General features: G+C 45.5%; 2 protein-coding genes across 12 annotated transcripts in view; both read left to right on the top strand.

Moving 5' to 3' along the window:
* The window catches only part of SMARCAL1 (SNF2 related chromatin remodeling annealing helicase 1), a 56746-nt gene extending 51996 nt beyond the window's left edge, over positions 1–4750 (top strand). For all 11 annotated transcript variants that reach the window (XM_081813643.1, XM_081813642.1, XM_081813641.1 and 8 more), the window contains 3 exons: positions 826–926; positions 1861–1957; positions 4456–4750. In XM_081813643.1, coding sequence (XP_081669769.1) covers positions 826–926; positions 1861–1957; positions 4456–4695 — 438 coding nt within the window. In that variant the 3' untranslated portion in view covers positions 4696–4750. The remainder of the gene's footprint in view (positions 1–825; positions 927–1860; positions 1958–4455) is intronic.
* Positions 4751–13705: 8955 nt separating this feature from the next.
* On the top strand, positions 13706–16439 carry RPL37A (ribosomal protein L37a). Its single transcript, XM_006745965.3, has 4 exons — positions 13706–13863; positions 14253–14381; positions 14829–14911; positions 16203–16439. The coding sequence occupies exons 1-4, from the start codon at positions 13861–13863 to the stop codon at positions 16264–16266; spliced, it is 279 nt and encodes a 92-aa protein (XP_006746028.1). The 5' UTR covers positions 13706–13860; the 3' UTR covers positions 16267–16439.
* The last annotated feature ends 308 nt before the right edge of the window (positions 16440–16747 follow it).

The raw sequence follows: 16747 nt of genomic DNA, 5'->3' as shown, positions 1-16747 counted from the left end.
CCGAAGGGAATGTTGAAGTGTGGGAAGGCCAGGAGGAATCTTAGGAGTCCTCCCTCTGTGAGGAGTTGGGGGCACAGATAGCTCAAGGCCCCAGCTGTCCCTGGAGGGGAGCGTGTGGCCCCAGCAGCCACGGCCTAGGCCTCTGGCCTTCCAGTCTGTGCCCCTAGTATTGACCATTGCTGGGAGCTCTTTACCGATGCGGCCACAACAGGCGACCGCGGTGGGTGCCCCACTGGCCTCATCTCGTGAGCGAAGAGCTGTGACAGCAGATATGTGTCATTGGCCACACAGGGCACTGCTTCGTGATGGGTGGACTTCAAGGCTGAAGGCATAGATAATAGAAACAATGCTCTTGGGCTCTATTATTTATTATAGGGCTTACCACCATATTAAAGGATCACCCAGCCCCTGATCATATATGGCCTCTCCCTCGGTGGCGATATGTTTATTTAGAAGGTCACAGTTTCTCTCCCGGTGAGAAGCATGGCAGCGTGCTGGGCTTCCTTCGTCTGCCCTCAGCACAACCTCCTAGCAGAGTCAGTGCTTGCTGTTTGTTCCTCCCGGCACCTAGTGCTGTGCCCACAACTGGCCAGCTGCAGAGTCTAGCTCCCCCAGAACTTGGCTTGGTTTGGTTTGGTTCTCTCTTGTGTTAGATGGCAGCTTGCTTGAAGGCAGAGGCTGCAGAGCCTGCAGACTTGGGTCGTGGAGTGCAGTCCTTGGAGGAGAGAGGGTGTGGTGGGCTCAGGGGCAGGGGGCTGCATGCTGTGGTGGACGGAGCCCCTTCAGGCCTCGGCCTGCATGCATCCTGATCCCCGGACCTCACAGGTGCTGCTCCAGGCTGAGGACCGGGTGCACCGAATCGGACAGTCGAGCTCCGTGAGCATCCACTACCTCGTGGCGAGAGGCACAGCTGACGACTACCTCTGGTATGGCTGGCCACGGGGCTTGAGCGAGGGTTGATGCCAGTGATGTGTTTCCTTCGCTCCCTAAGCACTTCTGCTCTTGCTGATGTCTTCAGGGACCCATGCAGAAGACCCAGGTGTCATGCCCTCCCACTTCCACCGTGAGCATGCCGGGACTCCTTCACAGCATTCACTCACAGCTTGCTGGGTGCATGAGGACTAAGGGGCTGTGGCCTGAGACAAGGGAGGGGGGAGCTGATCGTGAGGAAGCGTAGGTGCAGGTTTGCTCGTAAGACACTCTGTCCCAGCCGTGAAGGCACTGCTGAGACACAGTGATGTCCCCCTCTGCCCCTTTATGGCATGTATCGGTACAGTAAGCCCGCCCTATAGTACTGCTGCTGACCTTTGGGAGAAAGTGGGCTCACTGTGTAGTGCTTCCTTAGCAGAGCTGGGGTAAAATGTTCAACCCCGGGGTTCATGTCTGGTACCTAAGCAAAAAAAATCTCCAAATGCTCCTTCTCAATCCCATTTACCCCTTCCTGATACTAAGTTTCTTGATTATCTGTTTCCACTACTCGTCTCTGTTTCCAGCTTTATGACTAAGGGGTCTTACCTTTGCCATGTGTGTTGTTGTCCCTCCTCCCGCATCTTTGGATTTGTGGGTTTGTTCACTGGGCAGCTCATAACAGCACGAGGTTCAGAATTTTGTTGTAATGAGACATTTATTTCCTCTATATCTTCCAGTAGAAAGGATTTTGAACCTAATTAACTCGAACCCTAAATTGGTTTGCAGCTGAGAGGAGGCAAATATTTGAGGTTGGGCATTGGCGCCTTGAGAGCGGCAAAGAAGTGAAACAGCATACTTCAGTCCCATAAAAACAAGGAGGGTGATCTCTTTTTAATCAGCTCGCTGGTTCTGCGCAGCTTGTATTCACCGCAGCTCATTTCTCCCCAACAGGCCCCTAATTCAAGAGAAGATTAAAGTTCTGGGTGAGGCCGGACTTTCTGAGACCAATTTTTCAGAAATGACAGAAGCTACTAATTACTTCTACAAGGTAACACTAGCAAATGTCTCCTTGCTACTGGGGTGGGGGGAGGCATTAAGTTGCTCAGCCCTTGGGTCCTGAGAGAGAAGGTGTGGATCACTCCTGCAGATTTCACCCAGCCTCATGCAGAAAAATGGCTTTACTGTAGCTCGTCTGGAAACCAAAGTGTCTTCTCCTCATGGAACTGCCCAGAATCAGAGTCTGAGTGAAATCAGCAAAATCCTCGAGTGACAGGAAGACTAGAGAGTCTGAGGGTTTGAACTTTCATTTACATTGAGGTAGCAGCTAAATGCTTCCTTCCAAATGTAATTATTGAGATAAATAAGACTCAGAAGTCATATTTTTATTTTTCTTTAAGTTCTTATTTAAGTAACTTCTACACCCAACGTGGGGCTTGAACTCATGACCCCCAGATCAAAAGTTGCATGCTCCTCCAGCTGAGCCAGGCACCCCCAGAGATCATATTTTTTAATGTAGAGTATAGATTATCCTCATAGATGTAAACAATTAATAAGCTAATTTTGAAACAACCTTATTTTTAAGCTTTTTAAAGAACTCTCTAATTCAGTTGAATGATAAATATTTTCACAGAGCCTTGGTTATTATATGCCCTTTGAAAAGAAGGAACCTTATTTTTAAAGGATTCTCAACCTTCTCGAACTCAATAATGAGTTCATTTAGAACTCATTTATTTATACTGCCTTTACCCTCACTCTGAATTAGTTAAGAATTTCTGCCTAAAGTACAAGATAATATAAATGCCGTTTATCAATACTTATTTTGATTAATAATTGTATCTATTTTTTTAATTAAAATGGGGCTGAAAATTTCATCAACTACTAGAAAAAGAAAATGTTGCCTCCTAGGAGGAGATTAAAGCAAAAGCAGTTACATCTCGCTAAGACATCCTGCTTTCCCAGAGGGGAAGTGAAATACTAATCAGATCTTGGACCTTGCTTCCATTAATCAGGCATGCTCTGAGTTAGAGCATAGTATTGCCACCACCATAATCAAATGCAGGTTAACAGTTATTTTGCTTGGAACAGGCTGCCTTATGGGGTGGCATTCCTTAACCTTGCGGTTGTTCAGACAGAGGCCGATGAGGATATTTCTAGAGGAGGATGTGTGGATCACGTGAGGCTGACCTTAATGACCCTTTAATATCACTCCTGGTTGGGAAGGTTGGGATCCTGAAAGGCCAGGGAATGTCAGGTGCAGGTACATTAGGCAATCTGGAGTTCTCACATGACTATTCCCATGGTCGGTTTTCAGGGGCGTCCCATCACCAATGCGGGGGGCTTCTGTTAAGGAGCAGTGGGGAAATAGAAACCAGCTGGGTTGAGACCTGATCATAAAGGGACTGAAAAGCCAGGGAAGCTACTTCAGCACTGATGAGGTAGACAGAGTGGGGGGGCCCCAGGACATGATGAGAAAATCCTGTTAAAGAAAAATGGGGGGCAGAAATCGGCCCGGCAGAGACCTGCCAGGGATTGAAACGGGGAGAGGCCTGCGGTGGGAAGCACAGGTGCGACACTGCAGATCCGTGCAGGTACCGAGTGCTGCGGCTCGGGTGAGAGTGTGCCTGTGGGACTTCGCAGGGGAACAGCCTGGAGAGGCGGACTTGCTGCCAGTCTGTGTGAGATTGGGGGCAGTCAGGACGCCCTGGTGATCGCAAGCCAGGGAGACCGGAAGCATGTTGGTAGACCATCAGAACTAGGCTTTTTGGAGAGAGTTGCTGGTTTGAGGATGTAGGATTGAGAGGAGAGATGGCTTGCGTTTTTAAACAGCGTTAGTTTAACGGAACCGGGATGTCAGTGGAGATGTTGAAAGCGCACCTGGATTGACAGACGCTCAGGGTTGGGAATTCACACTTGGGAGAGATCAGCAAAGGGGTGATAGCGAGCGCATTGCGTGCTATGGTTGTAACTGCTGGGCATGATTTTAACACTGCGCCAGGGCCGTCAGTGCACAGAGGTAGCTGGTGGGCCTTTTGATCATTGGCAGATTTCAGATAGAAACAAGTATGGGAATCTAGTTCTCCGTATGTCAAGTTACGGGTATGTTGTATCAACCACTCCGAAAATTAGGTGTAAGCAGTGCCTGAGTACACGGGTTTGGCAGTTGAATTGCAACTTAACTAAGCCCTCGGTGGAGAAGGGCTTTGCAGGAAGTGAGAGCTTGGGAGCTATTTCAATACCGATTTGGAAAGCTAGAAGGAAGAAGACATTTCCAACATAAATTATAGTTTGAGAGCATGTTCTTTATGGCTCTCACACCATTTCTAACTCCCCCCCCCCTTTTCCTTTACTCCGCGAGCAGCAGAGCAGCAGAAAAGAAACGATGTCAGGCAGTAAGGCCGCCCTGGTCTACAGTGGCTGTCATGCGGCACCTGACGCCGTAAAATGTTCAGCCCCCACCTCCGAGTCTCCTCCCCAGCCTCGGTGGCCCAGGGAGAGTCGATGCTGGAGCCTGCACTCTAACTTTTTTGTTTTCTCTCTCTGATAAAGGACCCAAAGCAGCAGCAGATCTATGACCTCTTCCAGAAGTCCTTTGAGGAGGACGGAAGTGACATGGAGCTCCTGGAGGCCGCGGAATCCTTTGACCCCGGAAGTGCTTCTGGTGCACCTGGAAGTGATTCCCAGGACCTGGGCGACGCGGTGGACGAAATCACGTTGACGGGCAGCCCCATGAAGAAAAGGAGATTTGAATTTTTTGATAATTTCGACAGCTTTACCTTTCCCCTCTAAGAAGGGGGGGCGGAAAGCATTTAAAAATCATGGAAATAAAACAAGGTGTTTTGAAGCTTGTGCTCGTCTTGACGTCACAGCAGTGCTGCCATGTCTCTGGCCCCGCGGGTTCGCAGGCCTCGGCGCAGCACTTCCTTTCTGGCCTTTCTGTGCGGGTCGCCTGGGGTCTTCACCGTAGCTTTTCCGGCTGAGAAACAGAGAGAGCAGATTGTAGTAGTGATAATTCATGTTCTTTAAGTAACGAGGTGCTTCCTGTGCAACCCCTGGAATTTGGGTTTTTAAAATGTATTGATTGAACAAGTGTTTATAGAGCAGCTGATGTGTGCCAGGCAGCGTTCTAGGTGCTGGCAGTAATTCAACAAGAGAGAGAAAGCTGGTGCCTTTGTAGAAGTTACATCACAGGAGAGATCATAGTTATACATCCTACGAAGAAAAGTAAAGTTAAGGAGGGAAGGGTTTAGAGCAGGAGGTGACAAGCTTTTTCTGTCAATAGACAGTAAATATATTTGGCTTTATGGGCCAGGTTGTCTCTGTTGGAATGACTCAACTCTGCTGCTATAGGACAAAAGCTACCCTAGGTAATCCAGAAACAAATGATTATGGCTCTTTTCCAATAAAACTCTGTCACGGACACTGAAATGCAAATCCATACAATTTTCATGGTCACGAATTTTTCTTTTGATTTTTTTTCAACCATTAAAAAATGTAAAAACTGTGCTTAGTCCACGGGCCATACAAAAGCAGGCAGTGGGCAGGATTTGGCCCACAAAGCATAATTTGCTAACTCCTAGTTTAGAGCAGCCCCGTCCAACAGAAATATAACACAAGCCACAGATGTGAACTCAATTTTCTAAAAGAGTATTTTAAAAAATAAAGGAGGATCAAATTAGTAATATTTTAACTCAGTGTCTTCAAAATGTCAGCTCAACATACAATCACTATTAAAAACTTACTGAGACACTTCTACTATTACATTCTTTTCTTTCATGCTATATACCCAGTGTGTATTTGATGCTAACAGCACCTCCCAGAGTGGACTAGCCAGTGTCAAGTGCATGTTTCAAGTGCACTTGTGGCTGGTGGCTCCTGTGTTGGCCAACACAGGTTTAGAGAGTGGTGAGGGGTGGGGGTATCGTGTGGCAGGATTAGAGGTGATGTCACTGAAGAGAAAGAGGCCAGATGACATGGAGCCCCTAGGTCGTGTCAAGAATCAGATTTAATTTTGAACATGAAGCCACTGGGTTTTGAACAGGGATATGAGGCAGTCTGATTATATTTTTAAAAGATCCTTCCAGGGGTCCCTGGGTGGCTCAGGTGGTTAAGCGGCTGACTTGATTTTGGCTCAGGTCACAATCTCAGGGTCGTGAGATCGATCAAGCCTGTCGTCGGGCTCCACACTGGGCATGGAGTCTGCTTGAGATTCTCCCTCTCCCTCTGCCCCTCCCACCACTCATGCTCTCTCTCTAAAATGAAAAAAAAACTTTAAAAAATAAATTAATTAAAAAATGAAAGATCCCTCCAATTTGTATGTAGCAAATAGATCGGGAAGGATGGTCAGGGGAGCAGTTTTGAGAGGAGGCTAGTGAACTATTGCAGCTGACCACCGGGCAACGCTGAGGTGTGGCCCAGCTGAGCGGCAGTGTGAAGGAGGTAAGAAGTGCTTGGATTGGATATGTTGTGATTGTAGAGCTGAACGAATTTGAGATGCATTGACCGAGAGGCATTTGAGAAGAAGTCAATACTTAGACCTAGGATCTGGCCTGAGCAAAGCTGTAGTGCCCTTGACTGAGATTAAAGGAAAAAAAAAAAGATGAAAAAGTGTGGGTAGGTTGGGTGGCAGGGCAAAATCAAGGTTTTGGTTATGGACTTGTTGAGTTTGAGACGGAGACACCCCACCCAACTCCCCCTTCAAGGAGGGAAGCTTCCTGCCCAGCTTCAGGGAGCTCAACTAGCATATAGCCTCCACCGGGCCACAACTTCTAGTTGGTCTCAGTCCATGGAGAGCCACTTTGTCCGAAGTTACACCCTTCCTGGAGCAGCCTGCATAAGTGACTGAACAAGGGGGCCACAAAGGCCGGGCCACTTAGGCCTGATGTGGGACACCCCTGCCGGGCGGGTGGTATTCACTGCAGAGCTGCCCACTCCCCGCTGGGCCGTCTGAGGCTCTAGTTCACCTCCCTCTGCCTGCCCTGCTTCCTCTCCTTCCTTCACAGACATTGATCTCTGATAAACACCTTGTACCACACACTCCCTGTGGTTCCAGGAAACCCAACCTGTGGCATGATCCAAGGGCTAGGTTATGTAGGCTGTAGGATTTGGGTCTCCGGCAGGAGAAGGTCACACCTAGAGCTGTGACTTCTGCCCTCACCAGATATAAATGGTATTTATAGTCATGGGGCTGGATGAGATTGAGCAGGTAAGGTGACTTTGGAGAAAAAAAGCAGATATAACTAACCCCAGAGCACGCCAACAGTTAGGGCTGCGAAGAGAAAAAGGAGGCCAAACAGCAAAGAAAAAGAGGAAGAAAACCAAAATGGGTGTCGGGGAGGGGGATATTTAAGAAGAGTTTCAAAAAGGAAGGAGTTGGCTGCTTTAGTTGGTATTGTCGAAAGACAATGGACCAGGGTTAAGTAAAGGTTTAGAGTTAGTCCAATTTTCTTGGCAGCAGTGCAAGATGTCTAAGTTGCTCCAGCATGACTATATGTGTGCATTTGTTTGTTAGACTTGGATGGTTTTCACTCTCAGTTTACTAGGTGCCAGGCACCAGGCCAGACACTTTACATGTATTGACGCGGTGAGCCCCACTTCAGAAGAAGGTAGTTCGATTTTCATTGTGCAGATGCAGAAACCGAACCAAGGGAGTCTCAGCGAGGAAGTGGCAGAGCAAGACTTACAGCTAGGCCACCCCCTCTAGAGCCGCCCACTCTAGGGTAGGTGCACACATCCTACACCAGCAGGCTCGGGGCTGCTTTGGCGGGTCTATGAGCAGCTGATTGCATGGCAGCCTTCCCGAGGGGCTCAGCCTCCCTGCAGGCTCTCAGCTAACTCTGTTCTAACTAGAACAAGACCCTGGAATGCACCATTTTCTTGTGCCTTTCGGCCCTCTTTCCAGGGCTTCTAGACAGTTCCAACAGAGAGATCTTTGAGAGCCACCCAACCCCCTTCACTGCTGCTCAAGGGTGGTCAGGCATACTGACATGTCAGTACGATCCGATCCAGACTGCAGGGCCATGTCCTGTGGGAGGCTTTGGCCTTGGGAAATAACTGGCTGACTTTCTCCCTTCCTCAGTCAAACCTGGCATTTGGTTACTGAGCTTCCTATTAATCACTGTATTGATCTACTGCTGTGAGCTTCTCTGCAGGGTCAGAGCTCTTCAGGAAATCCAGCCCGAACACCTACCTCTGAGGGGCATGAGTTGCTTCTCCTGTCTTTCTGCAAAGGACTGTGGAGATTAACAGCTGAGTCTGCATTCCGCCGGTATATCCTGCCATGCTCTGGTGCCAGATCTCCATAGATAATTGGGCCTTTGGTTTCCTCTAGCACCTCCTGAAATGAGAATGACCCAGTGTTACCAAAAAAAAAAAAAAAATCCAGAGTCAAAGGCCCGAGAGAGAATGCTTGTCTGGGCTCTCCTCTAGGCCACCGGAAGTGGTCTTATACTATCTTTTTCCTCCAGCTCTCTATTTTGTTTTTAAATTTTGTTAGCTGTACCAGTTTGTTTATAATACTGACTATGACTTGTTGGAAGCTTCCAGAGGACAAGTAATGGGTCTGTCTAAAGTTTACTCTAACTTTGTCCCAAACGGCCACTTAAAATAAATATTTGTCTAAGAGTAATTAAGAGCAACGGCTGCTGTGTCATCAAATAAATTGTCCTTAGTTCCCTCAGGAGTGGGTGCTCTGGAAAGCCAACTACATCACTTCATGGTTGCTGCCCTTGGAGTCCATAATCAATCTGCCACGGACACAGCCCCCAGTGTAGTTCTAGAAAAGGATACAGTCGATCGTGCGTGGGGTGGCCTGCTGAGTGATGGCCCAATGAGGACAGAATCTGTATGAAAAGAAAGGCTAAAATCCTACCTCAACATTGCTCACGAGGTTTTTGCCATGGTTTTTGCAGTCTTGGTGGCTCATTGATGGAAACAACCAGTCACTTCAGAAGAGTCTATGGAATGAGTTAAGGCCCAGGATGCAGAAAGATTCTGGATCACAGTTAGATGCTGAGAGAGTTTCAGAAAGGAGCATTTCTTCCTCGCCTGCCCCAGAGCCTAGCCACAGCCTCTGCTCTCTGTCCTGACATCACACGGCTTGAGGAGCATTACAAAGCCCTCTTCTGTGAGTCTGTGAACGTCTCTGGAGACTCGCCTGCTGCTCACTCAAAGATTGGGTGCAGCTTTCTCAGGAGCCCTGCTGGAGTTTGGTCAAGTCCTTTAATGTCTCAGAGAATGAGATTATAGCATCTCATTCCTTACTTTTTTAAGAGCTCCTCCTTACTCTAGGGATGTGGTTAGTCTACAATGGGTATGCTCCAGAAATACAGTGAAAGGTGCAGGTGATTTTGAGACATATATATCCAGTGTTGCTTGGGAGAGTCAGTGACCATTGTTAAATGAATAAATCTCTGCTTTATTCACCTTGGGGCCTGCCACAAGGTGTCAGATCAATGCCTGCCCTTGGGAGGGTTTGCCCTTGGTCCTTGCAACTTGGTGTGCATGTTTAAAACCGCTATTCTTCTGGAGTCTTAGTAAATATGACCTGTTGAGCCTCCGTCTGAAGCCTGCAGTTAAACCTCAGTTTCAGCCGCTCTAGAGAAAGACTCGCCATCTCTGAGATGTCCTTGAGGTCCTCCAAAGCAAATTTTATTTGTACTACGAAGCCGGTAAATTCTAAGTTATACCATCCCAAATGTACCTCTAGAATTTGTTGAGAACCATCCAGCCATTTCTGTGTGATTCAGAAAAGACACTTGGATTTATTTATAGAGAGTAAATGGCTTTGGGTTTAAGGAAGGATTTCTGCACTTTTTCCATCTTTACTTCACAGTCAGTCCAGACGCATACCTGCCACCATCCACTGTGTTTTCTGGAAATGTCAGTTCTAATGAAGAAAATCTGGGCCTATCTCATCCCACTTCCTGTCCCTGCCATTAGTTGGCCCCTTACAGGGTTTTATGAAAGGCCTCCCAGGCCCACCAGAGCTGTCTCTGCCTACCCTCACCAGGGTCATTATCCCCTGAATGACCCTGGTTAATTTCTGCCTTTAGGGCTGCGATCAGGAAGACTCCTAGAGGGAGCATGTCATCCCGTAAGTCTTGATCCATTTGTACTAGAATTAATTGTGTCTTTTCCTTCTTGGCTTCCCACAAGCCTTTTTCTAGGTCAGAGGGAGAGCTAAGAAACCGAGCCGAAGGGGCCATCCCCTCACTGCTGGCTCTTGGGTTTTGCCTTGTCTATGCATTCTTATCTATTGGAATCTTAATACTTTTCTTTTTTTTTTTTTTTTAAGATTTTATTTATTTGAGAGAGAGAGAAAGAGAGTGCAAGAGCATGAGCAGGGGAGAGGGGCAGAGGGAGAAGCCGATTCCCCACTGAGCACGGAACCCCGGGATCCTGAGCCTCAGAAGGCAGACGCTTAACCAACTGAGCCACCCCAGAACCTTGGTGCTTTCTGAAGCTCTTTGTAGGTGAAATTTAAACTGCAAAAGGTATGAAAAGAAGTCCAACCTTATCACCTGCGCTATCCTCTCACTTCTTACCACGTGCAGGATTACAAGGTTAAAAAAAAATGGCATGGAAGCTTAAAGAGAATTTATTGGAGTACTCTCTCATACCTGCAGTTTTGGTTTTGTCTTTTCCTGTGAGGTCCCAGCGAAGGAAATGGATTCCTAATCATAGCAGAAAACATCGAGAAGCCTGTGAGTCACAGTGTTTGGGATATTATGACAGCCAACAGCTATTTGGTTTTGCAACATCCTCTGCCCACATCCCCCCTACCAACCCATTCATCTGACTTATTGAGTGCCAGGCACTCTTCCCCTTTGTTATTAACTCCCCTTTTCTAGGGTGAAATATCATACATAAAAGAGTTCATAAAACAAATTTACAGCTTAACAAAATATTACAAAACACTCATGTAAACCATAATCCCAAGGTTGCGAATGTATGTTCTAGATGTTTATTGTTTTGCTTTTAATGTTTAGATCTACAATCCAATTGCAGTTTATTTTTGTACATGGAGTGAGGTAAGGTCAAGGTTAATTTTTTCCATATGAATATGCAGTTTCTCAGCATCACTTATTGAAAAGACTGTCCCTTCATCTAGTGCTCTGCAGTGCCTTCTTTTCACTATTATAAATTTGATATCAAAATTAACTAATTGGGGCACCTGGGTGGCACAGTCGGTTAAGCGGTTAAGCATCCAACTCTTGATTTTGGCTCAGGTTGTGATCTCAGGGTTGTGGGATGGAGCCCTACATCAGGCTCTGTGCTCAGGGCAGAGTCCCTTGTCCTTCTCCCTCTCCCTTTGCCCTTCCTCCCGCTCATGCTCTCTCTCTCAAATAAATAAAGTCTTAAAAATAATAATAAAAATGAAAAAATAAAAAATAAAAATGTATAAGTAAAAAATGAAAGCCCTGCATTCTCATCCCTCCTATTCCTAGCCCTACTTCCTACAGGTAATAACTAATATAAACAATTTAGGATGGAGCCATTGGTAATTTATTCCCAATGCATATAAATATATAAATATACATAGAATTGTTTTTACAAAAATTGAATCAAACTCTTCATATTAGAAATGGCTCATTTCACATAATATATTTGGCTATTGTTTCATATTGATTGACCTTCTCTTTTAAGAGTTACCAAGTAACTCCCATCCTGATGGATGCATTACCTGTGTCAATCCCCTGTGAAATGTCCATTAAAACAAAAAGCAAACAACTGGAATGATGAATTTAAAGTAAATTTGTGGAGAGAAGAGAAGAAGGAATGAATCCACATACTGAATTCTTTTCGGATACCTGATTCTTTCTAGGAGTTTAAGCCTTGGCCTTGTCAGGGCCCGCCTTCCCCTTGCTGAGTCTACTGCCCCTTGTGGAGGCTAGCCCACAGGGCTCTTAAAATTGTGTGCAGACTTCACTCGTTTGTGGCCACCAGGCACTTCAGTGAAGGGCAAGCAAGAGCTCTTCGGGCACAAAGTGAAGGAACAACATGGAGCCTAGGACTCCAGGATAAACCTTTTGGTCTCCAGCATGAGATAAATTGGGGATGATGTTTGCACCTCAGATTTCCTTCAAGAATCAAATGTTCCATATGCCCCAAAGAGAACTGGTTGGCTCAACAGCTAAAAGACCTCTCCTCTAGAGGCAACTTTTAACTTATTTTTTTTTTTAAGGGCAAAGTGAATTTTGCTTGCTCCTGATGAGCAGGTGTGACTCAGCAGAGGTTTTTACTAAGACTTTTATAGGTACATATTACAGTTCATCTCTACACCTGATGGTCTTCTAATGGGGATGGAGATTTATTAGCCCACAGATAAGACAAATTGAGGCTTTGTACACAGTTCTCTGAAGCCACTTAGAGCTGATTTCATGAGAGTGCTATTTGTACATCCTCAAGCTTGGTATTTAAAGAGAATTGTTCAGTTTTGAGAAAATTGCTCTGAGCATGAACAATTTCCTCCTATTATGGTGTCTCATTTTCAGCCACTCTACTGCATTCTTACTCATGCATTCTATCTTCTCTTGCTCTCTCTCAGACCCCCTGAAGGACAGAGAGGTAGGAGGCTACACAGGGGATGGGGGGGGAGGTGGTAAATTTGCTAAATGATGATCTGAACTAGGCTCTTGAGCCAGCCCAGGAGGGCTCACCTCAGAGAGTGCAAGCTGGCCATGCTTATACACTCACCCAGGGCAAGTGAACCCCACTATTGCTCAACTTGCAGGCACAGACCAGAACAGGAGGACAATTGGAGCGCTTGTTTCTCAACTCTTCTTCCACCAATCCCATTTGTTTGCACCAACAGGAATGTATTTTACTTTAATTTATAGTTTTCTAGAAGCAGGGCATAGTTTTGGTGGTGAGGTGTCCAGAAATCATCCCCAACATGCAGTGTATTTCTCTCCTGAGGGAGGAGAGACTTGCTCCCTCTGCCCCTTGCCGTTCTTCACCCTAAAGCGGCAGAGGGTACTTGGAGGCTTTGGTGGAACTGGGAGATTTTGAGCACATCCTATTCCCCCAGCCAGGAGATGGGTTTGCACAGATGCATTGGTGTATAAAACAAGGTACTTGGCTGTGTGTGTCTCTAGGCATCATTCTTCTTGATGTAGTTTTTACCGAGAGGTTAATGTTTTCAATATGTAAAGGCAAGAATGTAATGCCAAGGAATACAATATATAATTTAATTGGTGAAAATGTGTATTTATTTAATTAGAACATAAAAATAATCTCCCCAAGTCACTGTATGAAGCATTTTTTAAAGAAGGGATGTAGCTATTATGTTTTAAAAGATGTGCCTTTGTATATCATACCATTTCTTCTACTTTTGTTTATATTTGAAATTTTCTGAAATGTTTTTAAAATGTACTGTGGGGGTCAATATCAACAGCTTCATCAATGGACATTTTTCGTTTGCGTATTTATGTGTTGATTTTAATGCGTACTAGGAAAAATACCCACATAGCACATTCGCCCTGGATTCCACGGATAGTTTTGGCTTAGGACGAAGCTTCATTTTGTTAAGTTTTTCAAAAGTGACTTCGCTTTAAAATAAATGGTAAAACAGTCAATACCAGTATGGCAAAAACTGGAGATGCAGCTTTCGAGTGGACTAAATTTTGAGAAACACTGGTCTAATATTTCCATCTGTTACCATTCATACAAGAAGCCAGTTAATTAAGTAACAAACTGACCTCCTTCCATCCCTAGCAATAAGCCTGTGATAAATAATTCTATCTCTTTATAGCCTGCTTAAACAATAACAATTTTAATACAGAAAACAAAAAAACCACATTCCCCAGAAGGCCCCGGGGGCGAAGAAACCTCCGGAGCATAGAGTTTAATTCCTAGCTGGGCCTCCCGTTCGCCACTTCCGCCCGTTCGCCTAAAACTGCGCTTGCGCACTGAGTCTCTTCCTCTCTGGGCTTAGACCTAGCTTGCGGCGACATGGTGAGTGTTGCTGCCGTTGAGGCCTAGAGGTCTATCCGCCCGCATCTGACCTTTTCTTGCTATCTTCGCCCTCACCCGGCGTCTGCTCGCCCGCCCTGCCCCGCGCCGTCTTCGGCCTTCGTGCCGTGGCCGCCCCTTTCGGACGTAGACCGGGGCGGAGGGGCGGGGGCGGCTCGGTGGCGCCTGGTCCATCCGGGCCGGGTTAACAGGGTGCCCTCGGAGCCCGGGGACCGCTCTGGCCTCAGATTTTGCCAGGATGGAATGAGGGGGACCTAGGTCACTGGCAGGGACTGGGTGATTGGAGGAATGGTGTTTGGCGCAGGGAGTGGGGGGCAAAGACTCCGTTCCCGGGTCCTAATATCGACGGTTTCTCTCTTTGCTCTTAACAGGCTAAACGCACCAAGAAGGTCGGAATCGTGGGTAAATACGGGACACGTTATGGTGCCTCCCTCAGAAAAATGGTGAAGAAGATTGAAATAAGCCAGCACGCCAAGTACACTTGCTCCTTCTGTGGCAAAGTAAGGTGGTCTCTGGGGGTGGGGGGCAGAGGGAGGGGAGGCTTTCCTGCGAAGTGAGCCCGCTCTTGAAGGAAGTTTGTGAATAGTGTGCGGGGTTGTGGATAACTGTGGATTTCGTAGAATGCTTTCCATTTACACTTGGGAACTAAAGGGTCAAACGTTTGACAAGGAGCCCCAGCCTAAGCCAAGCCTGCTTCGTGGGAAATGACTTGTCCGTTCTGTCTGCTGGTGTTGCTGGAGAGTTCCGTGTAATGTTTGTATGTCGATGGTGTGCAGGAGTACTGTTTGGGAAGGGGGGGGAACGTGATCCCAGGACCCTGGGATCCCAACCTGAGCCACCCAGGTGCCCCAAAATACACCCATTTTCTAGTGTAATTTAGACTCCTGGATGGTGGTGAGGTAAAAGGCTTTTATTGGTTCATAGGGAAAACTGATTGTCTTTTACAGACGAAGATGAAAAGACGAGCTGTGGGGATCTGGCATTGTGGCTCCTGCATGAAAACCGTCGCTGGTGGCGCCTGGACCTACAAGTGAGTCCCTTTTCTTTGTGGTATTTGGAAGGGTGTGGATCACATCAAAATTCCAGGTTTGACGCTGGACGGGCTAGTTTTAACTCTTTTTACAAGACTGAGAAAACAGGAATGCTTTTGTTTTTTTTCATGACTCATGGACAGTTATGGTTTATGTTCAGTTATTCAAAGACTAGAAACAAAACTACTACAATAGAAAAGTCTGAAATGACTTCAGAATTTCATAGAATTCTAAGGGTCATCAGTGTGAGCATAATGATACTGTCCAGGTAGGTCCTTTAGTGGGACTGGATCTATACTGAACTTTGACTTGTACTGCAAGCTGTTTTTATAAAAATGAGATCAGTTAGCTTGTTACTGTGGATGGAAACTTGAGGCCACCTGGACCACGACACCTTTGCCATTCCAAACAATACTGGCTGGACCTCGACAGCTTTGTGACCCTGACAAGTGCCGGGTGATGCTGCTGAGATAAATCTACCTGTGCTGGTTATTGATTGAGTGGACTTTTGAGTTAATCTATTTCTGGAAATTAAAGCCACCCTTGAAGATCTCTAATTTTGGAATTTGTTGCTGACCTTAAAGGCTGATATGTGATCCAGTATCTAGATGTGTGCTGTCCAATACACTAGCCTCCCACGTATAAAATGGTAAGGCTAGTGTGGTTGAAGAGTTGAAATTTTAATATTTTATACTGCAGCAGTGTATTGTGTACTGGAAAGTGTTGAAATGATCATTTATATATATATATTTTATATATGTGTGTGTCTTGTGGGCGTCTATGAGGTCAAAAAGGCAAACGGAGCCTAGCGTGCTCTCTTGGTTGTGATGATAACATGAACTAGCATTCCTGTACCGACCATATGTGATGGTTATGGGTGTTCCAGGTAGAGTTCCAGAATCTTTTGGTATAACTTTTTGTAGTCATTTTAATAGCTGTCTTCCCAAAATATACTTGTCTGTTCTACCTATTTTGACACTGTTTTGATATCTCTCATTTATGATACCATCTTAAAATTTATTTCTTCTGACATTGTGTCCATTCCCTTTCAATGAGTTTAGGTCAGCCTCCTGCAACCATTCATTCATCCCTGTTATTTTTTTTAATGCTGCTTGAGAGATCAGATGCATGAGATTGCCTATTCTGCAAAAGCCTGAAGACACAACTCTTGTTAAAAGTTGTCATCATCGTTAAGATCGTAATGTAAAAATGAGGCAGGATTTACTCATTTGCCATTTCACGTGTTAGTGTAGCTAATTATATTGGAACCAACTTTGTTTTTCTTTCCAGCACCACTTCTGCTGTCACAGTAAAGTCTGCCATCAGAAGACTGAAGGAGTTGAAAGACCAGTAGAAGCTTCACCATTTGAAACATTGCTAGCCTATAATAAATGGGTTAATTTATGTAACAAAAGTACTTTGGCTTGTTGTTAAATTTATTAATTAGATCTTTCAATTTGTGTTGCATTAGTTTTGCTTTCTCAAAGGCCTTGGAAATTAAAAATCCTTCTAATTTTTATTGGAAAAGTGTGCTGAGATTGGGTTTTCCTAATACAGCTTTTTTTTTTTTCTGTAGTCAAATGATAGATGATATAAGAATATAAGTCTTAGAGGTTGGATATGTGTCTTTGCTTTCTATAGGTATATCCTTGGCCAAGTCAACTCTTTTGAGCTACATGAATTCACATTGTGAGGACTTTTGTTTTTAGATCACGGTTAATTTTTTTGTTTCTAAAGGTAGGATGACATATACTGCCTTCTAACTTAATGGGTGTTTTGTCTCACCACACGTTTTATCAGCATCTTCAGAAAACAATATGAAACAATTAGAATTT

The sequence above is a fragment of the Leptonychotes weddellii genome, chromosome 3, assembly GCF_054177405.1.
Source record: "Leptonychotes weddellii isolate Sample4059 chromosome 3, ASM5417740v2, whole genome shotgun sequence".
Lineage (NCBI taxonomy): Eukaryota > Metazoa > Chordata > Mammalia > Carnivora > Phocidae > Leptonychotes > Leptonychotes weddellii.
This window is presented reverse-complemented; position numbering and strand designations above follow the sequence as displayed.